At 33.2% G+C, this 27,367-nt stretch overlaps 3 protein-coding genes across 4 annotated transcripts; 2 read left to right on the top strand and 1 right to left on the bottom strand.

Annotated features, from left to right (window-relative positions):
* Positions 1-5,073, bottom strand: LOC140973329 (sucrose synthase 2). 2 transcript variants are annotated; one of them, XM_073436027.1, is made up of 16 exons: positions 4,801-5,073; positions 4,539-4,671; positions 4,033-4,184; positions 3,741-3,933; positions 3,523-3,641; positions 3,214-3,430; positions 2,982-3,077; positions 2,716-2,889; positions 2,066-2,182; positions 1,816-1,982; positions 1,365-1,589; positions 974-1,295; positions 642-886; positions 408-546; positions 240-330; positions 1-63 (listed from the first exon to the last, which is right to left on the bottom strand). In XM_073436027.1, the coding sequence occupies exons 1-15, from the start codon at positions 4,896-4,898 to the stop codon at positions 286-288; spliced, it is 2,442 nt and encodes an 813-aa protein (XP_073292128.1). In that variant the 5' UTR covers positions 4,899-5,073; the 3' UTR covers positions 1-63; positions 240-285. The 2 variants fall into 2 exon arrangements, with proteins under 2 accessions (XP_073292128.1, XP_073292127.1); XM_073436026.1 differs by having other exon boundaries at positions 1-330.
* Positions 5,074-9,903: 4,830 nt separating this feature from the next.
* On the top strand, positions 9,904-11,754 carry LOC140972139 (exopolygalacturonase clone GBGE184-like). The gene is made up of 5 exons (XM_073434606.1): positions 9,904-10,177; positions 10,294-10,596; positions 10,682-10,971; positions 11,061-11,280; positions 11,369-11,754. The coding sequence occupies exons 1-5, from the start codon at positions 10,001-10,003 to the stop codon at positions 11,600-11,602; spliced, it is 1,224 nt and encodes a 407-aa protein (XP_073290707.1). The 5' UTR covers positions 9,904-10,000; the 3' UTR covers positions 11,603-11,754.
* Positions 11,755-19,237: 7,483 nt separating this feature from the next.
* LOC140973327 (putative GTP diphosphokinase RSH1, chloroplastic) lies at positions 19,238-27,250 on the top strand. The gene is made up of 24 exons (XM_073436024.1): positions 19,238-19,559; positions 19,887-20,065; positions 20,405-20,581; positions 21,082-21,147; positions 21,385-21,477; positions 21,587-21,718; positions 21,904-22,005; positions 22,097-22,174; positions 22,266-22,337; positions 23,265-23,372; positions 23,508-23,605; positions 23,881-23,941; positions 24,022-24,084; positions 24,166-24,222; positions 24,297-24,398; positions 24,555-24,707; positions 24,827-24,958; positions 25,045-25,131; positions 25,227-25,298; positions 25,627-25,713; positions 25,860-26,316; positions 26,519-26,580; positions 26,684-26,752; positions 26,850-27,250. Exons 1-24 carry the CDS (start codon positions 19,529-19,531, stop codon positions 26,952-26,954), a joined length of 2,643 nt encoding a protein of 880 aa, XP_073292125.1. The 5' UTR covers positions 19,238-19,528; the 3' UTR covers positions 26,955-27,250.
* Positions 27,251-27,367: the final 117 nt, after the last annotated feature.

The following is a 27,367-nucleotide window of genomic DNA, read 5'->3' as shown; positions in this document are numbered from 1 at the left end:
ATCTCTTCGAGATTTGAACTAAAGAACTTATACGAGTAGAAACATTAACACATGATCCGTGGATATATATTCATACAGAGACGATGGATCAGTTAGCAACGATGAAGCTGATTATATGCCAACAAGTACTAGTTTAGTTTATTATGAATCAACACATTTTATGCTTGACATTTTGTTCTGGTCTGATATATAAATAACTAATAAAATTTGAGCTCAAAATCCCACACATTATCCGTGGAATACACAGCCGATGGATCTGCGACATCTTCAACAGTCGTAACTCGTCTATCTAATTTGAACCCCTTCGGCAGCGTGAGGTACAGATTTAACCTGCAACATAAATGTTAAAACAGTCGAAAGCGAGACCAAGACAGACATATTCCGGCGAAATGAGGGTAAAAACTCACCAAGTCACGGAATTTGAGGATATAGAACATCTCGAGATACCTACGAGTTTCACGCCTCTCAAGCTTCGATACATATTTCCAGAAGCCATATACACCGGCCAATGTCATCAACCTCTCAGAGTAAATCTTCCAAGTGTACCTTACAGAAACAAGGATTTGGTGATAATTTTGCACTACCCAAATCAAAGGTGGAAACTTTAAATGATGTCAAATTTGAATTCAAGGGCATGATACCTTTCTTGAATTCTTAGTAGACCAGCATCGGATATCTTCGCCCAGTAGCTGGGATCTTCATAGCATCTTTGAAAAAAATCTGCCATTAGGGCGGCAGTCTTTTCGGGATGGTACGGGTCGATATGAAATCCCGATACCCCATCTTCGATGATTTCCAATGGACCACCATGGCGGGTTGCAAATGTAGGAAGGCCACAAGTCATGGCTTCCACCACTGTTAAGCCGAATGCTTCGTACAACGCAGGCTAAAAAGAAAAGGAATTGGTATGACAAAGAAATATATTACCTGACTGATGCAACTAATACAGAAGAAACGATTACCAACGTCTTACCTGAACAAAAATTCCTTTCTTGTCAGCTATGTAGCGGTAAAGTTCACCATTTCTTGCTCTGTTTGTTTGTGCTGCTATCCAACGCAACTGGCCTTCCAAATTGTAATGCTTTATAAGAGAATGCATCTTCTCGATTTCTGATATTTCTTCTCTGTCGCTCGATTGTTTTACGTCAAGGTAACCCGCAATGATCACAAGATTAGCCAATCCACGCAGTTCTTCATTTTTAGCATACAACTCCACCAGTCCCGTGATGTTTTTAACCCGGTCAAGCCTCGCCATCGAGAAGATTATGGGCTTTGAAGTATCTTTCAGTATACCTCTGATCAAGAATCAATCGAACTCAAATATTCTTCTCAAATTCAATGAGCCATACAAAATATTGACTTACATGTGCTCGTCATTCTGCTCAGAATCATATAGCAACTTTTCAAGGGATCCATGAAGAGAAACAAGTCTTTTTTCCGTCGCTGAATATGAAAAGTAAATGGAGTCATCTGCTCCAGGAGAAACTATGTTGAACTTAGGATCGAATACATCTATACCGTTGACAACACGGTATAAACCTGGCATAGTGAATGCTGTGTGACTCTCGTACTGACCAACACTGTTCTTCCTGAAATATCATATTACGTCCCATAAAATGACGAGAAAAAACGTCTTCACAAGTTTCTTTAACGAAATTTATTGTAGCCATGTCACATAGATTACGCTAGATTGGCCATGTCCAACGTAATAGCTTCCGATGTCCACAATGTTGTTATTCAGTTCAAGGAACAATATTGACCACTGTTAAACTCTTCAAGAAATAAAGAGACCACACAAGAAAAATATACACTTACGTGCCAGCAATTTCTTGGTATGTACTGGTGATGATAAAATCTGAATTATTCATGGCTATGATATCAGCAGTGAATTGAGATGAAAAGTGATATTTGTCCTCGAATTTTTTCCAATAAATGTCCGAATCTGGATATTTAGTTTTCTCCAAGGCATGTGCGATGGTACACTGAAACAAAGAGGAAAATAAGATAGCCTACCGTAGCTAACTACCTCAGAGAAACTACGGAGAAATTAAATATCAATCTCCACCTGTGTAACTCCCATTTTTTGAGATAACAGGGATGCCACCAGGTTTCCATCACTGTAATTGCCAATAATTAGATCCGGTACTCCCTGTAACTCGGCAACAATTTCATTTGCTGAATCCTGATCGTTCAAAAAAGAGTTGGTGATTTGCACAAGTTATGAAAAATAGTATTCCCACCAATAAAAAGAAAGAGCAAGATCCTCATTAACGTCTTGTTTAACTTCTTTAAACCTTTATTATGTTGCGTTTGGATTGATGAATTTCAAATCCATGAATTTCAAATGTATTTTTGTTGTTAGAAGTAAGAACATAAATTTCAAATCTACCTGTTAGATATCTATATACCATTTCATATTAATTACGATGAATTTCAAGTTCACTCAATTATGGTGTCAATTGAAATTCATTCTAATTTGTATTACTAATGTTTAAATAAATAAACTGCTGATTTAATATTTGATCTATTCTTTAGCTGTAAACAATAAAACTATAATTGAAATTCATGGATTTAAAATTCATCTTCCTAGGTGCACCCTTATATTAAGAGAATGGAATGCACCGCTTCCTGAATCACGAGCAATAATTTTAAACTGAGATAGAAGGGCAATTTAAATAATCGAAATGAGTCAGAGGAAAACTTGTTCGTTCTTACTTGCGCAAACTTCTCCAAGTAGGGCCAAACATCGAACCTCGAGATCCATTGGCGTTGAATCCCATGCTCTGTTCTAAATGGAATTCGCAGAATATTTGAATACTCACATCCACTTACTCTTTCCAGTCTCTGGTTGCACGAGGTGCCTTTTGCATCAGGAATTAATCGAGTGACCTGAATAATAGATAATCAAGCTAAGCAAGATAGTGAGACAAACATCCTAGCTATGGCCGTAACCGCAAATTAATAAAATCTCCTTAGCATACAATAAGGATTCGAGGAGTGATATTCAGCCCTTGCTTTTTTATTCTTTGGATCATCTCATTCTCCAAGGCGCGTACTTGATCTAGTATATATACAACCTGCATGTAAACCAAAAAAGAATTGAATACTTGTAAAAGAAAAGTTCGTAACAGAGTTACATAGATAACAAGTCAACCAAGAAATTAAGTTTTCATTTCCGTGCAAATTCATTCAAAATACTAAAGAAATGATTACCTGACCGCCAGTATCAGGCAAGCCTAGGACATTGGCTTGGCCAAAGTAGCCATGTATTGAAAGCACAACAACATCGAACACCATAGGTAATCTACCAAGAAAATTTTCCACAGAAGACGGATCCGGAGCCTGAAGAATATCGGATAGAAGATGCATCATCTCCAAAGTCCGTGCAGCAGTATCGCCCCATCCTTTCTCAAAACCCATTCCTTGCAATCTGTGTATCCACACGCCACAGGCCCACAACAACACGTGAACTTTGAAATTTGGGAACTAGTATTCTATATATTCTCTTATATGAAAACTCACTCGTATTCAAACTCAGAATAGGGAGTGTCTGGTTGTAGTTTAGAAACTAAATCCTCAGCTTTAACCAATGCAGACTCAAGCCTGGATATCCGTTGTATCCGATCGTTCAACATCATCCCCTTTGCAAATAAACATTGGCAATATCAAGTATTTTTCCAGATAATTAGAAAAGAACTGCTCGTCAGTTTAAACAAGAGATGATGCAAATGAGCACTTACATGCCCTTTGTATTTGTGTGCACGAAGAAAATCAAGTAATGGCTCCAGAGATTCTTTGTTTCTAAACAGAAGTGAAGAGAGATGACGATTGAGAAATTGGACCCCATTTCCGATATATGATGATCGGGTCGGCCTAGGAAAAGTGGCATTGAATGGCTCAAAATCCAGTTCAAGAACATATCGATCTTCATCCCTAGGATATGTTCGAAATAAAAGATACAGGTATTATAAATCATTCATGTTCCAACAGAGAAATTAAAATCTTGATACAGAAAAATAGATTTCCACTCACTGCCCATTCACAAGTTCTTCCTTGAACCGTAGATATTCGGAAACTGTCAACTGCTCAACACTAAGTTCGTGCACATTGACACGTACATATTCCCACACGCCAGGCCTTGGTCGGACAGCTATAGCAACAAAGGGTGGTAAAACTATGGCTTCCTGAAATAAAAGAAATACAGCATAAGTTGAAGGGGGTAAAGAACCACAATATTTCCCTCGGTCCGAACACCAGTTTTCAAATAAGGAGTCAACATCTTCCACAATGTTCAAAAAATCCAGTACTGGAAAGGAGTAATTGGTTGCATACTAACTCAGTGTTCCACCAAGTATAACTATGGGACATTTATCATTATGAATTATTCCACAATTTAATCTCATCAAAGGAAATACATTTTTGAATTAATCAAATATTCTTGAAGCCAAATTACCCACCAATTTATTTCTGATCCACACTCAATTATACCACTTTGACCGGAATTTAACAATTGCTATCACCCAAAAACAAAATTTAACCTGAGCAGACTTCAACACTTCACTAAAGGGGCCATCGCTGAGATTTTTCCTCGAATCATCGTCACCGATGATGTTGTCCAAGACGTCAATCAGGTGATGGGGTTGTAATATACTCTTCCCCTGCTCCACATATCTTCAAAACCAACGGAAAACATAATCAAACCAAAACGATTCTCGAAAATCTAGAAGATCACATAATATATGAAAGAAGAAGGAAAAAAAACACCGATAATGTTTCTTGACATAGTTTTCGATAAAATACCTCGAAAGAAGAGAGACAAGCTCGTTCCGGTGAGCGGCTAGAGTGTCCTCGACCCTTTCCCGGATGCTCGGTAATCTTGCAAGTTTTGAACTCGACATGGCGATTTTGTGATCCTGTTCTTCGGCTATCCAATGGAATACAAAATATTTCCCAGTTTTGTCAGTTTATCGGGTGAGTCACTGACTTTATAGAGCTGTGGGCTATGCCGGTTAAGAGAGAAAAGGTGGCGCTTTCCCGTGCTTCATCAATTTTGGAAATTTTTCCATATTTCCTGTACAAAACATTAATGCATCGCTACTTATATTTGTTCTAAACTTTTAATAATTTTTATTATAAAGTTTTGTAAAAATTAAAACTTTACAGAAGTCTATAAATACTCAAAATATCAATATACTTTTAATAATTTTATGAAATTCTATTAAGTATAAGAAATAAAGTCTAAGTACAACTATAAAATGTCAAAAAATATTTTTAATTCGACTTAAAAAATTAGATGTACATTTAATTTAGAATATCTCAAACTCACTATTCACTTTCATTTCTATTCAAAATAATATTAATACAAACACTAAATTTTCATTCTTTTATCCTCCATATATTTTTCTTTTTATTTGGACTTTTTTAAAACATTTTTTTTTGCTAACAAAAGTTTAAAATCAAAATTATTAGTACAATTCATTTTTTTTATTTCTAGTCATAAAATCTCGTAAAATTTAAAATTATATTTATTAAAATTTTTAATAAAAATTTATTATACTATATAACAAAAAAATTATAATATTTTATTGACTTATAATAATTATTTTTAATAAGCAAAATTTAATTTTTATTAATTATTTCTATAATTTTAGTTAATTTATATTTTAATTTTGATCATAACTCAAAAATTTTGTACATGATAATAAATAAAAAAAAAATTATTGTGATTGATATATAATTTTAAAAGTTTATTAAAACAGAATAACTATAATATATTAAATATATTAAAAATTTATAAAGTTACACTAATGGTAAATATTTTAACATTCTTATTATTATTTTCAGGTACAAATAATCATCTTATATAATTTTTTGTCAGAGATATTGTCAAAATCAAATCGATATATTTTTTATACAAAAAATTATTTAAAATAAATGAAATTATTTTAAATTTGATGATTTATTAATACTGAAACTTTTTGTTATGTATTTTTTAAAAAAATTAATTAATAAAATAAACATATTAAATTAACTTGAATAATTAAAATTTAATTAAAATAAATTTAATATTAACTTATTTATTGTCTTTCATAAATTAAATCATATTTCACATTCAACGATGTGGTAATATTTAGAAATATACTTCATTAAGTTTATAGGAAATTATATATGTTACTAACAACCTGTCCTAACCTTCCTCTGTGATAAATGTTCTTGTCTAATAATATAAGTAAAAACTTGTGTGAGACGGAGTCGTATTTTATAAGACGGATCTCTTATTTGGATCATTCATGAAAAAATATTACTTTTTATGCTAATAATATTACTTTTTATTGTGACTATCGGTATGGTTGATCCGTCTCACAAATAAAGATTCGTGAGACCGTCTCACAAAAAACATACTCAATAATATATGCCAACTATTCTTGCAGCACCATGTGTGTATATATATATATGTTATGCTCACAAAAACTCTTAAGAAACTATCTTACGGATTAATTTTGTGAACAAATCTTTTATCATATCTGATCATTGAAAAAATATTATCTTTATATAAAAAATCTCATGTATATAAGACTGTCTCACATAAGACATAATCAGTTACGTTTTTTTTTGACAATAAAACTTGTAATATTATTAATGAAGATCGTTCTTTACAGGTTTTACTAGTCAATGTGAAAAGTCGTCGTTCACCCAAACAAAAGATGGATGGGAGGAAGACATGAGTGCATGCANATATAAACGCCCACAGAATTGATGTCAATTGATGGTTTTTTGGTGTCGGTATATTCAAACTTTATGATTTGGTTTTTTCTGATATGGTTTACGTCTTTGTTCCTGATAGCCAATCAATGAATTACTTTCTTCCCCGAAATCCTCTTCGTTCTAAGCTAGTAACAATCGCGAGTGGTTTCCACGTGTTCACCGTAATTTAATTATTTTAAAAAAAAATTAGGAAAAAAACTATCATAAACAAAAAATGAGAAGAAGATGAAGAGAAATACTTTATTAACGTTTTATATAACAAATTGTGCTCTGTCAATATAGAAAAATATTAAACAAAAAATAGAAGAAAATGAAGAGAAATACTTTATTAACGCATTTTATAACAAATTGTGCTTCGTCAATATTAAAGAAAAATATTTTTTTCCGTTCAATAAAAATATCATAATTAAAGTCTATTTTATTCAATTAATAATTTACTTATAGTTGTCATATCTCATCCATTTTTTTTTTTAAAAAAATAATCAAATATGAACATATCGTTTCTGCAAATTATATATTTAATATATAGTTACAGTATTATTATCGAAATAATAAATTACTAATCATAATAAAATAATTACAAATCTTGAAAACAACCAATTGGACTAGCACACAGCATGTGAATCATGTGCACTAGGGTATATTAAGCACGAGACTACAAACTTCTATATCGTAGAATATGAGCAACTTTTTCTCTCTTTATTCATAATTTAATTTTTTATTAATAATTTAATTTTTATGTTTCATCCCCGCAATCATTTTTTATTTTTTTTGTTTTCGACAGCAAAATCTAACACAGATCGGACTTTTTAAGGTATTATTAAATAAATAAATTTTGATAAAAATAATAAAAGAGAGATTCCTCGGCTGCTCCATCTGCAATTGATGGAGACAACTATTAACTTGTCAGCTTTGGAATCTATTGTTTAAAACATATATAATTCATGTACCCACAAAATATTTGAAAAGATTAATTATGAAAAATAAATTTAATAAGTTTTTATTGAATCATTTTTTAAACTTACAAGGGCATACTTTTTCTGCACTAATTAAATTATTTAAACTAGTATACTTGTCTTTAATATGAGGACAAAATTAAATTTTTAGTTTATGCCGCTAAAATTACTAGGCAAATTTTGGCAAAAATTTGTATGAGACGGTCTCACGGGTCATATACAAAAAAAAGTGATTCGCGACGGTTTAAAACAAGCCGTCACCAAAATTTGCAACGGTTTCTTATCAACCGTCGCTGTTTGCGACAGCTTTTAATAAACCGTCGCAAATTAGCGACATTGTTAAACCGTTGCTAATTTAGCGACGGTTTTATATTAATTGTCGCCAATTTGTGACTGTTTAATAAAAGCGGTCGCTAAAATATTCTGTCGCTAAAGTAGCGACAGTTTACTTTAAACCGTCGCTAACTTGATCGGCGACGGTATCGTAAAGCGTCGATCAATAGCGACAGTTTTGTACACCGTCGCAATATAGCGACAGTCTTTTAAACCGTCGCTAAGTAGCGACTGGTAATGCAAAACCGTCGCTATATAGCAACGGTTAATAAATACTTAAATCGTTGCTAATTCTTTAATTTTTTTAAAAAAAATTAAAGAATTAGCGACGATTTAAGTATTTATTAACCGTTGCTAAATCTTGTAATGACGACGGTTTTATCCCGTACCCGTCGCTAATTAGCGACAGTTTTATAAATTCCGTCGCAACTTATTTAGCGACGGTGTTTAAAAAACCGTCGCTAATTTATTAACGACGGTAAAAAGTGTCGCTAATTAGCGACGGATTTTTCAAAATCGTCGTAATATTTAGCGACGGTTTAATATTCCGTCGCTTAAATCGTCGCTAATTGATCTAGCGACGGGTTTTTCCGTCGCTAATACCGAATTTTTTTTGTAGTGATATTTTATGAGACGAATATCTTATTTGGTCATCTATGAAAAAATATTACTTTTTATGTTAAGAGTATTATTTTTTATGGTGAATAGCGGTAAGATTGAATCGTCTCACAGATAAAAATTCGTGAGATCGTCTCAAAAGAGACCTACTCGCAAAATTTTATTATCGAATAAAGTGACCAGTTTTGCGGAATATTTACAAGTACTGTAACAAATTATATAATAATTTTAAATTACCACGCCAGAATTTCTATATAAAGTACTGACAAGAATATATTTTTACCAACATTAATGAAGTATTACGAAGATGGTTGACGCTATACCCGGCCAACTTCTCCCCATTCTCGGCTACGTACTGCGGCAGTACTGACTAATCTTCATCAAGCTTGTGTTCATCGGCGAATATCAAGATTCAGCATTGTCCTAGAATGTCTAATGAAGTTGCATGCACATTATCTTGAACGTCAGGGGATGCATAGTTGGTTGAATTAATTAATGGTATTTTTTTACGTTTGTTTTCATGTGAATATCGGACCTTTTGTAAAGTTTGATTTGCATTAAAGAACAATATACTTGATTCAACGACAAAAAACGGACAGCATATAAGTAAAATTAAATCACATGGAGATGTGGTTGATGCTCTCAAAAAATTGCTTCGTCTATCTGTCAGTGATTCATAGTCTCAGCTTCTCCGAATGACTTGAAAACCATGAACAATCGGTTAGGAGGGCGCCAGGGTTTCTCCTGCCGTGATCAAAATTAGCAGATCATAGGAGTGTAAAAAGAATGAGAAGAGAGTAAAGTGAGTATTAATTTTGTGAGTATAGGGTTTATGCATACCTTTAGTTTTACCTTGTGCAAAAGGCAAGAGACTATTTTAGGGGTATCAATGGTCTACACCTGTCTTTATGTTTTTGTTACAACAAATAAATATTGTAGATACTTAATTAAGTAGAGAATATTAATTTCTATACATCGTGATTTAAGATGTAAATCTATATATTTCTAGGATTCATAAAAAAAAAGAATGAATTAATCAAACAAATAGATATATGTCTAAAAATAGTAAGCGAATAGATGAATTCATGACTCATTCGCCAAAATAGATGAACTAGAAGCAACAACAAATCTTAGTCGATAAAATTATAGGAAATGGAACGTATGGTACTCAAAAGTAGGTATAAAAAGCTTTCGAACGACCAATAGTATTTTCAACCATTGGCATCTGAAAAAAACCAAAAACAAAAACAAAAAACAAAAAACAAAAACAAAAAAAAAAGGAACTCAACCTTCTTAACATACAAAAATTGTCTTCAGGGCATCCATACATGACGAGTCCAATCGGAGTTCGGGCAATATGCTTGGTTTTGGGGATGGCTTGCTTGTTCACGATCAACGGCGTGGAATCGAAAGCTGTTGGTGCCCGTGGTAGCCTAGTTGGCAAGACAGTTTTTGACGTTATGAAGTTTGGGGCTGTGGCTAATGGTAGAAAAGACAACTCTATGGTGAAGTTCCCATCACGATACTTGATTCTAATATTTATCAATATGTGTGCATGTTAATTCATGTGAATGTACATACACTTCTTGAGTGCTTATTACAAGAAGATTAATTCCTGTAGGCTCTCATACGGGCCTGGAATGCAGCATGCAGATCTCTCCTACCAGCGAAGCTTCTAATCCCGCGTGGAGATTTTGTTACGGGGGAGGTTGTGTTCAAAGGACCCTGCGTAAAACCCATCGTCATCGAACTCCAGGGAAACCTGTTGGCTAGCACCGATCTCAGTCTCTACTCCTCCGGCGCCTGGCTCATGATTGATGAAGTTATCGGCGTCGAGGTTACTGGTGGAGGGACCATTAATGGCCGGGGACAATCTTCCTGGCAGTTTGGCAAAGGCAGCAAGGGCGGCCCACCACTTCCTGTCGTAAGCATTATCTTTCTTGTAAAATTCTTTAGATTTTCGTGAATGCATGCAGTCCCTTCAAAATTTTCTATACGCATGCATGCAGTCTATAGTGTTTCAGTCTGTGCAATACGGGGCGATGCACGGCTTGAATTTCGTGAACAGCATGGGTTTCCACACAAAGGTGACGGACAGCAGCAACGTGGTTTTCTCGAACCTGAGAATCTCGGCCCCTGGAAAGAGCCCAAACACAGACGGCTTGCATATCAGCAGCTCCACAAATGTTAATATCACCGATTCAATCATCGGAACCGGGGATGATTGCGTTTCAGTAGGCCATGGCAACAACAATGTTCTAGTTGCCAGAATTTTCTGTGGTCCTGGACATGGCCTCAGGTACATTAAATTGGTAGTCTCGGCAGAGCTTCGAAAAAAACTAGGTTGATTTCAAAATGATTGATTGATTTGAATATATATATATATAGCGTCGGATCCTTGGGAAAGAGACCAGATGAAAAAAACTTGAGCCGAGTCACCATCATCAACTGCACACTCACGGGAACAACAAATGGTGCAAGAATCAAAACCTACCACGCATCTCCACGTTTGCTTGCCACCGGAATCTACTTCCAGGATCTCGTGATGAACCAAGTTAAAAATCCCATCATCATCGACCAGCACTACGACTCCAAGAAGAAGCGCCAGGTACGTAACGCACACCAAAATACTCGATTTTTTTGTATCCTTATAATTCGATCTTGTTAACACATACATGGACATCGTTCGCATGCAGCAATCGAACGTCCAGCTTAGAGATGTTCACTTCAGGAACATAAGAGGGACAACAATTTCAGCGGTTCCAATAAATCTGAATTGCAGTTCCACATTCCCCTGCACCGACGTGGAGTTGTCTAACATATATTTGGCGCCCTTTGGCCCTGTCGGCCCTCTTAGATCGACATGCTTCAGCGCCAAGTTCTTTGCTAGAGGACCAGTGGTTCCCCCAGGCCCCTCATTTTGTGTGTAGACTGTATATCCATATTTTTTTTTAGCAATTCCTTCGTTTTTTTTTTAAATTTTATTATTGTCGTTCTTATTTATTTTAGCCCACTAACGATGTCACAATGATGACTCATCGTTTTGATTTTCTCCATAACTTGCCAATGAGTTTTAATTGTTATGCAATCAATTTTTTTTATATATAATTCAGCTAAAGAAAAATGTAAATGAGTGCAAATGATCGATCGACTGGTAATTAATTAAATTAGCTACTAGTAAAATCACATGAATGTCTGTATATAGTGTATTTTATATATTTGGCAAGCAAATTATTCCAACGCAAGTTTTGTTGGAAACAAATTTATAAATTTTATTTATATATAGGTTCAATTATAATTGTTTTGAACTACGTAATTTCCTGTTCGTGGTGCACTAATGAATAAAAAGACGACTCCGATATATATTATTTTATGAAAGGGTATAAAAATCTATTATGAATAAGCAACACATAATATTCATTTATTGTAATTCATATTTTTTACTATATCTATATCACTATATTAAAAATGTGGTCATCATATTAACTACCTTAGAAGACGTCAAAATATTTAATTAATTTATAATTACCATTCTTACCACATTAAAAACCTCCTCAAATCATCACTCCATATTTTACATAGAAAAAATCTAAAAAAAATTTCATTTTTAAATCGACCAACTCTTTTAAATTGAATATACTTTCGTATTAATTGTTTAGTATTATTTGATCAAATTAAAAATAATAATAATATATGTAACGCATATATATTTTACTAGTTATCATGTACGAGAACCCTACACAAACTGTTTTTGTTGGCGTGGTACCTTTTTTTCCTTTTATATCCCTGCACTCTCCTCCACGTCTAAAATCTCCCAGCTTTAAAAAGTTCCTCATACTCATCTCTCACGCAATTTCTCCTCTCCACCGTGTTCCAACACAACAAAACTCCATCATATTCACGTCTGAACCAACAGTCATATTTATCTGGAACATTTGCATTTATGTGCATATTATGCACTAGTGTCCATAATCAGCAAACGCTGTCCGCAACGGTGGGTATACAATAATTATGAGGTCATTTTTTGCAGAGGAAAAAATTAAATGAAATTGACATCTTGATTCAGACAATGGAAAGCATTATTAGTTCTCTATCATTTTATAGCATTTGAGTATTTAGTCCTATAATATTTATGAGGTATTTCGTTCTGCTATATTAAGAGACTGTATGTTTTCTTTGAAAACACAGTGAGTGGTTGTACACCATAAAATATTATAGTGTAATTCTTTTCATATTACATGTGGTTTTTACCAGGGGCGGAGCCATCCTTGGGCTAGAGTGGGTTCCAGCCCCACCTACTTTTTTATTTAAAAAAAATTAGTAATTTTAAATTTTATATTTTTTCAGCCCATATTAAAATTAAAACAAATTTTTTATAAGTTTTATTTTTTTTAATTTTTTTAGTCTCATGTTTAAAAATTAAAAATAAAACAATTCCCATAAATCATAACCCATTACTGTTTATGAGTTGTTTATTATCGTATGCTATGAAATTATGCAACTTTGAGATAAAAAAAATTCAACGACTCTAAAATTATATTGAATATTTAGATGTGATTATTCAAGTTGCAATAATATTATCTTATGATGTATATGAATTTTGGAATTTGAATTTTTACCCTAAAAATCTATTCGTGCATATTTTCGGAATAATAATCAATTGGTTGAAATGTATAATGATTATCGATGTGCAATTATTATTGGACTTGTTTTGTGATTTTTCAATTTATAATAAACGAAAATTGAATAAGTATGAAATTTGAAAAATAATTCTTTGTTATAAAATTTTGAGAATATTGAATTTTTCTAGTTAAGTAACTAAGAGAATGAAGAAAATAAAACTGTCAAGTTATTTTTAAATCAAAGAACATATATCAAAAAATAACGAGCAAACATCAATCACAGTCTATGAGTGAATAAAATATTGATTTCAACCAAAATAATAGATCAAAATGAATTATTTTTGAAATTTGGTTCGGTGTTGAGGTGCAATAATTGTCCCTATTAGATAGAGCGATCGAATAAAGTTTACAAGGATATAAATATTATAATTTCTAATAAAATTTATTATACAATAGTACTATATGTAAAAATATTTTTTAATAAATAAAATTTAAATTTATTTAATCCAATTTTTATATTGCAATTTTTATTAAAACACGATTATTTTAAAAAAAATTTAAAATTTCGGTTGATTGTGTTACTGATCGAAATAATCGATTTTTTCGATTTGGTTTGTTAGGTTTTCGTTGTAAAGTTCGATCGGTTCGGTTTGTTAGAAAAAAATTCAGTTAATTCGATGTTAGAATATTCGGTTCAATTTTAACTGAATCTATTATCGTTTAACACATGATGGAGCCAGCTCCATGTATTTAAGAATCCTGGCTCCGCCCCTGGTTTTTACCTTAATAATTTTTAGGGATTTTCTACGTAAATACCGGTGTCCAGTTTTATACTTTATTTTCATATTATTATATTAAGTTGTCGCAAGTGGGACCAACAAACACCACATGTATTTAAAATTTATTTGCGGTTTTTACAGATTCACGTGTTCTGTACTTTTCTTTCGCAGCGATTTTTTTTTCGTCGCTTTTTGTTCTTGGTCCAGTCATGTTTGAGAGTCGAGAAAGGGCCGAATATGATTTTTACAAATTTGCGATTACGTAATTAAATCCGAGTTTTTGTTCTCATGGCATATTTCTCTGTCAGCGATTCATATTTTAACAGTGACAGAATGCTTCTCCGTTGGCTATTCATATATTAACAATGAAAGGATATATATTTTGTATGCCCTTTCATATATAGACTAACTAAATTAATTACCTTTTACATTCTTTTTTATAATAATATAGTTGAACCTTTATATGCTGGATAGTGTTCATTGTCATCTCGGGATTTAAAAAATCCATAGCATACAAATATGTAACAATCTTGCTCATTTTCATGGTTGTTTTGTTCTATACAGTGTACAATAATGAATATATTAGGATTTAGAAGATGTAATAATAAATTTTTTTTTTTAAAAAAAACTTTTGAAACAATCTATTTCACTGTTTTTTTTTTATTTTTTGCTTATGGTGATTTTTAAGTATATTGATCTTACAATGCGTCAACATCAAAGAAGTCGTTACATGACAGAAGAACGTCAATCTTACCTCGCTCGACGTAGAACACGTTATCAAAGAAGAAGAATGGAGGTGTCTTTCATATATGAATTATTGTTTTATGTTGTTGAACAGTCCAATGAAATCAATGGAGATTTTCTGAGCGTGATAGATGACAATCAATGTGTAAAGATTGTAACTTGGACCTAACTCAATCTCAAAAGCTAGCTCAAGAGGGGAGGATTGTCCAAGCCCATATATACAACTCCCAAGTATTTTATTCAACCGATGTGGGACAACTAACACAATGGCCGTGAAAACAAGGAGAGAATTATTGGCTCGTCTTCGTGCAAATTATTAAAGTACAAGACATCCTTCTCATATATCATAAATTTCGAATGATTTGGATTTTGCAGAATCAACTCCTTGCACCAGTCAAAATGATAAATAACATCTACTATACTTGAAACTTAATTTAAATAATATATTTCTTTAAACAAGCAAACATTTTAAAACTTAATTTATTTACAATATCTACAACTCATTTTACTTACCTGCAAACCACGTACAGTGCACAAACTTCTTATACAAACTATGGATTTGAAGTCGGAGATAAAAGTAACAACCATGTATCAAGCATGCATGTTCATCAAGTAAATTTTAAAAAAAAAATTTCTACATCCATCAATTGATAAAAGTAATAAATATTTTCATATGCATACATCATACGTGAAGTTATGATCCTACTTTACTATCTTGCATTAATTATTAACTCACACAACATGTCATCCACTCTAAAAAATGAAATATCATATATTGGCCAACATAATTTTATGATAATTTTTATTACGAATTACAATGCTACATTGTAAGACATAAAATATAAAAAGTGAAACTTCGCATCAAATCAAGTTAATTTATCATAATTCGGTCGGTTGACAAGACAGTTTAGTTATTTCAGTAAAAAAAATGATCATATTCTATTAGTATAAATATATGTTTATGACATAATGTTTAGATCTACTAACTCAAAATGTGTGAAAATTTTGTCAAACGTAGGATAAATTTGAAATGAGTATGATGTTGATCTAACTCTCTTTTTGAGATTACAAATGAAGTAGTAAGATTATGGGATCCTTAGAAATCAAGCCAAATACACTAAACAGTTGCTGAACAAGTTTGGAAAGGAAACTTGCTTTGTGACAGCTACTCCAATGAACTCGTGAGCTAAGTTAGACAAAAATGAAGAGGGAATCTCAGTTGAGGTAACAATGTATTGAGGTCTTATAAATTCATTATACCTAACTGTCAATTGATTTGATATTATGTTTGTTGCATGCATGTGTGCTCGTTTCAATCTGATCATAAGCAATATCATTGTTTATCTGCTAAGATAATTCTTAAATATTAGAAAAGAACTCAGAATGTAGGTTTCTATTATCCCAATTGTTGTATTTTCAATTTAGCTTGATATTCAGATGTTGATTATGTAGGCTATAAGTTAGTCAGGAAAAGCACTAGTGGATCATGCCAATTCCGTGGAGATTAGTTGATTTCGTGGTTTATCAAGAAACAAACTTCCATTGCAACTTCTACTATTGAAGGTGAATATCTAGTTGTCGGGAGTTGTTGTGTTCAGTTGTTATGGATTCAACAACAGCTTAAGGACTATGGAATTGAAGCAAAAGATTGATAATACAATTGTTATTGCTATTATATTTCTCAGATTTGTACTCTCGGACAAGACACATAGATATCAGACATCATTTCATCTGAGATCATGTGATAAAGAAACATAACGGGTTGGAATATGTATCCATAGAACAACATGTTTCTTATATCTTCACAAAACCATTCGTCGAGATTAAGTTTTTTTTTTTTAAGAAATATTTTAGGACTTTATTATTTACCTTAGTTATTCATATATTTAGGAGGAATGCTGATTCAAGAAGTGTTGCTAATAAGACAACTGTCGGTTGGACTTGGAGCCCCGCTGATCAGCATTCCTAGTCTTACCAATCATATCACTTAGTATATTTTAACATTTCTCTTTTTATTAATTAACCATCAAGGGCAACCAATATTTGAAATTCTTTAACATTTTAATTTAATACAATTAAAATTGTTGATTGGTTAATCCAATATACGAATTTTCATATAAATGATGGTTAATATTAAGGTAAAAACTTGTGTAAGACGGTCTCACGGATCGTATTTTGTGAGACGGGTCTCTTATTTGGGTCATCCATGAAAAAATATCACTTTTTATGCTAAGAGTATTACTTTTTATTGTAAATATCGGTAGAGTTGACTCGTCTCACAGATAAAGATTCATGAGATCGTCTCACAAAAAACATACTCTAATATTAAAGAGCAAAGACTAACTAAATATATTGTACTAAAGGGTAGTTAATATAAAATGCTATTGTATTATATATACTAGTGTGAAGCACATATGTTGCATGAGCATAGAATATATATTATTTGAAATAAAAATTATTTTCATAATTCGAATTTAATTAAAAGTTTTGCTTCAATTTTAGGATAATGAGATATAAAATTTTTTCCTTTTTATGTTAAATGTGGTATAATCATTTTAAAACTCAAAAATATAGATAAAGTTAAAAAATATTTTATTGAAATATGATAATTATAGATATAAAAAAAGACTAAATAGGTTTTATAATATTTTTTGATTAAATGAAGATAAAATAGTTTTGAAATTTTATATGGGTATTTTATATATGTTTATAAAAATTTCATCATAACTCCAAAATTAGTCACTCTAGGTCCTCATTTATAATAATAATAATAATAATTTATTATTATTATATAATAGTTGCACACCTTATAATAACCGTTTTGGTGCGTCAAATCACCACAAAATTTCTTATCATTTTACCACAAAATTTAACAAGTATTTTCTTTAAACTACATATAAAATTACTAAATTATCCTAATTTTTTCTCTGCAAACTTAATCAATTAACAATTCTTATTAAATTAGACATAAAATTAAACGTTTCATAAATAAAATAAAAAAATATTATATTATCATTTCACTTATATAAATTATGACAATTATTTTACATATACAACAATGTGTGTGCATAGTTTCACTAATTATCATTATTATTTTTGAACAAAAACTTTCATTAACATCAATCTCTCAAATCATGTGATACAACTAGGAAAACCACCATACAACCGTTCGAAACTAGACAAAGACGAAAGAACTTCAAGTGCTAGTCTATGAGCTGCACCATTCACTGTTCTTGGCATGTGTTTTAAGGAGATGAGAAAAAGCTGGGTAATCCCAAACAAAACTCATGGTTCTTCACCAACTCATTTGTGATAACACTCTTAATATCAACAACAATATCTGAATTAGTAATTGGGCTGAATGTAAATATAAATTTATCATAGTTAACTATTTACCCAGATGTTCTTTCATAAAGTTGTAAACAATTTCCCACTTGTAAGTATTCCTCTCTCGTCGTCCTAAAAAACACAAAGCTATCTTCAGCAAGTAAGATATGTGAGATAATAGGACTGATTACCGCAATCTTAACTCCTTTAAATAACCATCTATCCACAACCTTAGTGATAATCGAAGACACGCCTTGTGCGCATATATAGGACAAAGAGGTAACTGGATAGACGGTCGCCTTGACGAATTCCTCGCTTCGGATGAATAACACCAAAATGTACTTGTTAATACGGAATGAATAAGACACTGAAATAACACATCTCATAATCAAAATAACCTAGTCTTCTTCAAAACCCAATTTAAGCATAAAAACTTTCAAAAAGCTCCATTCAACTCTGTCATAGGCTTCGATCATGTTGAATTTGAGAACCACATAACCGGATTTAAATTTTTTGTTGTTTCTAATCCAATACATACATTCAACTCTAACAATCACATTATCCAAAATCAAGCTGTAAGAGATAAAATCACTTTGATAAGAATCAATAACCTGATCGAGATTCGACCTAAAACGATTCGTGATTGCACGTAACACAATCTTATAACAAGTGTTGTAGAGATTAGTAAGTCGATAATCTTTTCAAAGTTGATGGCTCCCGAACTTTTGGAATCGAAGTTATAAGAGTATTATTCCATTCTTTTGGATCACCCTAGTAATTAATCGAAATAACAGTTGAAGTAATATCTCGTCAATAATATAGTGATAATTATATTAATTATTCTTAATAATAATATAATCATAAGAATAACTTGGTTTTTTAAAATATTCAAATAAGATGGATAACTATTTTTTTTTTTTATAAAAAATATCAGAATTAAGCCCCGAGCGATTTTCGTGTCACAAATAGTCCAATAATTATTATCCTTAGGTGTAAGTCACAAATTTCCACCTATAAAATCCTATATAATTGAAAATAAATAATAAATATTAATTAATTAATTAATTAAGCCACATAGGAAGAATACAAGGGAAAAATAAATTGTGGAACGGTATTTGTGTGGCCTCGACTAAACCTCCATTCTATCTCCTCCCGATTATCTTAACACTACCTTCCTACAATCTAAATCCTCTCCAATCTTGTCGTGAAACTGCGAATCGCACGCTTTTTTCCTCTACTGATTTGCTGAAACCAGCCTGAGTTTTTACGTTTGAGGTGTTGCCAGCGCTTGTTAGTTTGATTTCAGCTGCGGAATTGGATTTGTTATGAGTTTTTTGTTTGAGGGGGGTGTTTTGATGAACATCTGAGCTACCGATGCTTCGGAATGGTGATGGCTTCTGGTTCTTCAATGGCAGGTTCATTTTTACTTTGCGCCTTTGATTTTTCGTTTGCTAGATGTTTTGATGGAATGTTTGTTGTTAACTTTTTTGTTTTGGGATGGTTTGTACTTTTTTGGAATTTATGGATGTTAGATAAGTTGCTGCTGTTTGATTGAGGATTTTATGGGTTTTTTTTGGAACTTTGGCCGTGTGAAAATTGTTTTTTTTTTTTTCAACTTTGATTTGTTATGAGTATGATGATTTTGTTGAATTTGTTGATTTGGAATAAGTTGTTGTTGGTTCTCTGGCATGCTTGATTGAGAATTTCTTTTTTCTTTTTTTTTTTCCTTCGAATTTTGGCAGTTTCTTTAGTATGCGTAAATGCGTGTAAGTTTTGGAAAGGAGATGGGAGTGGAAAATATGATTGCAGTATGATTTCATGTGCTTCTAAAGCTCCAAGAGTGCTCACTGGATTTCTCGCAAGCACCGCGCATCCTCCTCAGGCATCAGGAAGAGTTATAATAAGAAACCACATCTTATGTGTGAGCATTGTTTTGAATTTTTTTTTTGTAGAATTTACTTTGTATTTCCTATTCCCCCCAATCACTAATCTCTATTTTTTTAAGCAATCAAACTATATTAACTTCTATATATGTTTTAATTTGTTAATGGTCTTCTTATTGAAGTGCCGATTAACAACATATGGGCCCAAAATTGTAGTAGTAGGAACGTAGCGGGGACACAGGGCTTGCTTTTAACAGCAGTAAGAGTTGAAATAGTAGTTAGTCCATTGCCCCGTGGCCAAAATCTAATTTGGAAGGCAGTTTTTTCCTCTTAACTTTGTTTCTAATTGTGGCTAAATGTTTAATTATATTTTCCAGATCTGTCAAGTTCATCATTGGAGAAGATGGTCTTCAAACGAAGCCTCAAATTTTGTTACTCCCCCGAAGTTTATAACCTCAACTATCGCACACTTTACGGGCAGCAAATGGAAGTTACGTTATTCTCCATCTTCATCTTCCGAATCGTACGAAGTTTCCCCTGATAGCTTGTGGGAGGTAAGCGATGCCATTAAAATTTTTAAAGTGGATAACCACTCCAGAAGCATCTGAAATGAAATGAGTCTGTTAGTCTGATTTAAAATTTTTTAGATGGATAGATATGATATAAAGATTTAGAATTATTGCTGACTTGAAATGCCAAGTGTAACATCTGGTCTTATCAATCTGTGATTTGAACCCATTAAAGAACTAGACGGTTTGAACTCAAAGAATGACCAATTTGTTGTCTCATGTGTCTTAAACCTCAAATAGATTGGTGTTTGCATGAATTAAATTATCACAATTAATGCAATTATTGGTGAAACTATAGGAATCAAAAAACTTGATGAAGCTAAAAGAATCTATGTTTAAGTGAATCATGATTGTCTGAGCTATAGCCAATCTATCAATAGATGCTTTATATATGCGGTGCTTACTTTTTCGCTAAGGGGATACTGATATAGTGAATAGGAAATCAGTCTTATTACATTATTTTTCTAATGTTTTTATTGTCTCAGGATCTCAGTCGTAGTATCTCATATCTTCCATCTGAGGAACTGGAATTGGTTCGTAAGGCACTGAATGTAAGTTTCTAATAATCTTCTTTTATCACTTCAGAATTTTAATTTTGTTATTCTCTGTTCGCTGTGTTCATTATGTGTTCTTACCTTGCATTTCCTTTAATTTTTCCTGTTGCCTTTTGTATCTTTTTTATCTCGATAGTGCACTGACTTCTTTGGTTTATATACTTGATGGAAACTTATAATGTCAACATTTAGCAATTCATACATTTTCAAACGTGTATGTTAATTATTTTGTAGTTGGCTTTTGATGCTCATGATGGCCAAAAGAGGCGCAGTGGGGAGCCTTTTATTATTCATCCAGTTGCAGTTGCTCAAATTCTCGGAGAACTTGTGAGTTACACTTTTAATTTTTCCCATTTAGTGCTAGGACACTGGTTTCTTTCTCACGTTACTTTGTTCAACTGTGATTGATTTTTAATGTCGACCTATGTAATTTTAGGAATTGGATTGGGAGTCAATAGCTGCTGGTTTGTTGCATGATACTGTGGAAGATACAAATCTTGTTACTTTTGAAAGAATAGAAGAAGATTTTGGCACATCTGTTCGCCGCATTGTTGAAGGGGAGACAAAGGTATTTAAACACACTTATATCCTCTGACTTAAACTTTTCATGTTAATAGGGGTCTTGAATGTATTCGTGTCCTATTTCTTTGGCTGATATCAAGGTTGTGAAATTAGTTATCTGGGCTTTTATGTTAAAGTCTATAGCGATGTTGAGTATTTAATACCCTATTGTGATTTTTTATCGCATTCCAGGTATCCAAGCTTGGGAAATTCAAGTCAAAGGATGAGAGTCATTCCATTCAAGATGTGAAAGCTGATGATCTCCGCCAGATGTTTCTTGCCATGACTGAAGAGGTTATTTTCCCTTGTCCGTGGAAATAAATCTAAAGGTTTTACATCTTTATGACACGAAAGCCTCTGACAACAAAAAGTTTTGGTGCACCAGGTCCGTGTTATAATAGTCAAATTAGCTGACAGATTACATAACATGAGAACTCTCTCACATATGCCTCCACATAAGCAGGTAATTTAGTTGGTTGTAGTCTTGTAGATAATTAAATAGTATCCAATATGTTATTTTGATTCTATTTTCTATATTTCTTTGAGACGTCCAGTCCAGCATAGCTATGGAGACACTTCAAGTTTTTGCTCCTCTGGCGAAACTGCTTGGAATTTATCAAATAAAGGTAAGCCATTTGCACTTTGTGGATCGTTTTTATAACATCCTAAACATTCTGAATCTATATTTGATATTCCATCTTTGTATTTAGGATTCTTAAATTCGTAATTGACTTAGCATTCTGGCATCAGTTTGTCTCCTTAGTCCTTTATGTTTCTGTCTCATGTAATTACATGATCTTTTCTTGATTCAATCTCCATTTGTGTTTATACCATTAATTCCATTGCGATTTTTTAGTTAGATGCTGCATTTCTCTTGGTGGTAGGTTTATGATGACTCATGCTGGCAATTTCACTTTCACTGTTTCGAAGCAGTAATTTTAGAAACAATACTCACTGCAATTTCACCACTCATTCGAGTAATTCCTTTTCATACCCATTTCAGTGAGCACCTCATTTATAATAAAGTATTTTCATATGTTGCACCTTTTAGTGGCAAGGGAATGATTGATAAGCTTTTTGTTGTCTTCTATACTTGTTTAAGCACTTGCACAACCTAAAGTGCTCTCTAGTAGCCAACAAAACTGTCATAAAGATCATTAGGTATTTAGGTGCATGACTGCCACTTAGCCCTGGGCCACTGGCATCAGAAATGATTAATAGCAGAAAAGTTATCTCCTTTTAAATGTCAAAACTTTGATCCTTCCTCACTAATGCTTATTATGATTTGAAAATAATCAGCAATTGAGATGGTGGAATTTAATGTACAAAAACAACTATATACCTTGGTGTAGCCTGTTTGGGCTTTGTTCTAGCAGACTCAAGATCACTTATTTCTCTTCTTTAGACACAAGTACTCCTGGTCTGCATACTGCTTCGGTGTCTTGTATGCATGACCTGTCTTCTCACACGATGACATTCTCTTTCTATGATTATTCACCCATCTGTTTTCTGAGTTTTTCTTGTGTAATTTTCTACTCATTTCCTTCTTGCAGTCTGAACTTGAAAATCTGGCCTTTATGTATACAAACCCTCAAGATTATGCTAAGGTCAATAGAAGATTGGCGGAACTTTATCATGAACATGAAAAAGACCTCAAAGAGGTGATTTTGCCTTTTATTTGAAATTCCACGAGATTCAGTGCTGCAGTACTTCATTTTGAATGTCTCCTTCTGTACCTTTCAATTCGTAGCAATTGCAATCAGGTAATTTTCTACTTATTTGTCTTTTCTCATTAGGCAAACACAATATTGAAGAAGAGGATTGAGGATGATCAGTTCTTAGACCTTATGACTGTGAAAACTGAAGTTCGGCCTGTATGTAAAGAACCGTACAGGTAATCATAACGTGCTATTATTCTTGTGAATGTGTTTATTAGACTAAATTGTGGCCTTTTGGGGGGGGGGGGGGGGGGGGGGGGAGAGAGAGAAGTTTGTGCTTCCTTTTTTTCTTCTTTACCATAGAGCTATGTCCATCCAGAGCCTTATTGCTTCAAACTCTTAATACTGACATAAGGGTCTGGGTTTGAAGTGCAACTATTTCTTATTGGATTTCATATATTATGACAGATTATAATGCTGTGATGACTCGGTTCTTTTGTTTTATGTGCAGCATCTACAAAGCTGCTCTTAAATCTAAAAGCTCCATAAGTGAAGTTAACCAGATCGCACAGGTTTATCATTATAGTAGTTTTAATATCCACTTTGATATTCCAATATCTATGCTCATTCGTGTAAATATTTTGATCACCAGCTTCGAATTATAATAAAACCAAAACCATGTGTTGGAGTAGGACCTTTGTGTAACGCGCAACAGGTGAATGTTTAGTTGCTCTTATATAATAATCTTCCAATTTCAACTGGGTACTTATTTTCTTTACTAAAATTTCTGCAACAGATATGCTACCATGTGCTTGGGCTTGTGCATGGAATTTGGACCCCTATCCCTCGAGCGGTATGTCTTAGTAATCTCTGGTGTATGAGACTTGCTTAGCATATGATGTCATTTTTCTTTTTTCGCGGTGACAGATGAAGGATTATATCGCCACGCCGAAGCCTAACGGCTATCAAAGTCTTCATACTACAGTGATTCCCTTTCTGTATGAGAGTATGTTTAGGCTGGAGGTTCAGGTTTGTCATTGTCCTAATTAACTTATTTGTTCTTTTTATGTGTTTTCTTGTATCATTTGCATTTAAATAGAATTTACTTATTTATGACAGATATTTACTTGTTCTTTTATTGGTGTAATCTTTGTGGATTGATATCTTTCCGTATTTGTTTGGCAGATTAGGACCGAAGAGATGGATTTAATTTCTGAAAGAGGGATTGCTGCACATTATAGTGGGAAAGTTTTTGTGAATGGTGTGGTTGGGATCCCGAATGGCAATAGCTCTGGAGGGAAAGCAATGTGCCTCAACAATGCTAGTATTGCTCTCAGGGTAGAATAGATTTGCCTGTGCAGTCTCGTATCTGTTAAACTTTTTTCTTCGGTACATTTTCAGTTAAAAGTCCATTAATGATCCTATACTAACTTTTATGGTCTTTTTTTAACCTACAGATAGGTTGGCTCAATGCAATTAGGGAATGGCAAGAGGAATTTGTTGGAAATATGAGCTCTAGGGAATTTGTTGATACTATCACTAGGGATCTTTTAGGCAGTCGTGTGTTTGTATTTACACCAAGGGGCGAGGTTAGAGGATCATAATTAGTTATGCTTGAAATTGGATTTTCACAGTTATCACCATTACTTATTGAGTTCTACAACACTGCCTACAGATTAAAAATTTGCCCATGGGGGCAACTGTCACTGATTATGCATATATGATCCACACTGAAATTGGGAACAAAATGGTGGCTGCTAAGGTATAGCGACTTGCTTATTTTCCTTGGCTTACCTTTTATTTTAATTACTTCCATTTCTTAAGAGTTCTTATCTTACTGTAATTTTTCGTCCGAAGGTCAATGGTAATCTTGTCTCTCCCGCGCATGTGCTTGCGAATGCTGAAGTTGTGGAGATTATCACCTATAACGTGAGTCGATTTGAAAGTTTGACTTTGTTCTTACACCTTTCTAGATTCATTCTATTGCTTCTCTAGTTAATAGCTGGCAAGCATCATAATTAATTCGTTTGAAGAAAGATTTGTATTCTCTTGGAGCTTTACTTGTTTGAAAGTTTGGGTACATTGTCTGATGCTTGCATCTCATAATACCGATTTCACATTTGGATCTATCCGGAAAAACTAGTTTTACCTCTATCTTCCTCTAACATTGACTATTCTTATTCTTTTTGTAAATCTTATATCATTACCCCAAAGACAGAGTTAGTTCATACATAGCTAATGCATTTTTCTGTATCAGGGACTCTCTAGTAAATCTGCCTTTCAGAGACATAAGCAGTGGCTGGAACATGCAAAAACACGCAGTGCCCGACACAAGATTATTAAAGTAGGTTTATCTTTTGATTAGTTTCTATCAATACTCTCAAGCTAAATTAAAAAGGAAGTAAATAAACAAATTACTAGAATGCGAATAAATTAGAAATCAGATTGTTCCATGAACACTATTAATCTAGTTGTTTCCTATTATCTCAGTTTCTGAGGGAGCAAGCTGCACTGTCAGAAACTGAAATAACTGCTGATTCGGTGAAGCAATTTGTTGCTGAATCTGAAGGGGATAGTGAAGTGGAAGAAGTTGTGAATGATTCTAAAGGTGCTAAACACACATGGGAGAAAATTTTGAGGAATGTGATGCAAATTGCATCTGCAAAGACAAGTAATGAAGATATCTTTCAACTTGAGAAGGGTTCCATTCAAATACCCAAAGTTAATGGGAAACATAGCAAAAGTATGTTGAACGTGAGCTTGAAGGCTAAAGGAGAGGTGCTTTCTCAAGGTAATGGTGTCGCCAAGATGATACTTGCCAATATTCCATTGTACAGGGAAGTATTGCCCACCTTAGAGGACTGGCAAGCTAGCAAGATTATTGGGTGGCACAATCTGGATGGGAACTCAATCCAGTGGCTGTCCATTGTCTGCTTAGATCGAAGAGGTACTTCTGTAGCTATGCTACTTAATTTTGTGTTATTTTTGTTAATTGTTCATGTTCTGGAATGAAATTTCGCAGCAATGAGACATTAGAGTATGTGAATAGTCACTTTTTTAACATGGAATGGAGTAGGTTTTTATAATATTTTCTGGGCGCATAGTCTATGAAATCCAATTGAAGTATTGATGTGCAAAATGATTATCAGGCATGATGGCAGATATTACATCAGCTCTGGCAGCTGAAGGAATTACCATATGTTCTTGTGCTGTGAGTTCAGATGAATAATAATATTGTGACGTTTTTCAGTTCTAGACATCAAATTCCTTGAGCTTTACATTTCTTTATCTTGTCACCATGTTAACATTGACAGGCGGAACTTGACCGAAAGAAGGGAATGGGGGTCATGCTTTTTCATGTTGAAGCAAGTTTTGATGATTTGGTAGACTTAAATGTGCCTACTAATTTCACATTCAAGTGCTAGTTGTTTAAAATTCACCAGTAAATTGACATTGCACCCTTTTTCCTCTTTTAATCAGGCCAGTGCATGTTCGAAGGTGGATGTAATTCTTGGTGTTTTGGGATGGTCAACGGGTTGCAGCTGGCTGAGCTCAAGAGAAAACCAACAGCTTCTAGAGTGCTAGCCTGGTTGCCCAACATACATACATAATTGCTAAAAACAGGGATAAATTTTTGTAAGTGGGCTTTTTGTTTTAGGAAATTCAGATCCTTTGCTCTGATCGATTATGTCCAAATCTAACAAGCATCCAAATCAGATTTAAAGGCTAGCAGACCACGGGGTTGAGGGGTCTGTGTACAGAACGAAGAGTGGTAGCATAGTAGTAGTAAAACGGCAGTATACGTGTAAATGGATTTGGAAGATAAAGATCGTCCAATATAAATTGATTGCGTTATATTACGAGTATATTCATAGTTTTCAGATCTCTCTTTTTCTAACATTTTGATTGATGGTCGAAGAATTTGGGGAAGTTTATTAACTATAGCTTGGCTGCATATTTATTCTTTCAAATATGTTGATGTGATCACTACATATCTC

Source organism: Primulina huaijiensis, chromosome 3 (genome assembly GCF_012295235.1).
Source record: "Primulina huaijiensis isolate GDHJ02 chromosome 3, ASM1229523v2, whole genome shotgun sequence".
NCBI lineage: Eukaryota > Viridiplantae > Streptophyta > Magnoliopsida > Lamiales > Gesneriaceae > Primulina > Primulina huaijiensis.
Note: the sequence above shows the minus strand (reverse complement) of the source record. Positions and strands in the feature narration are given on the sequence as shown.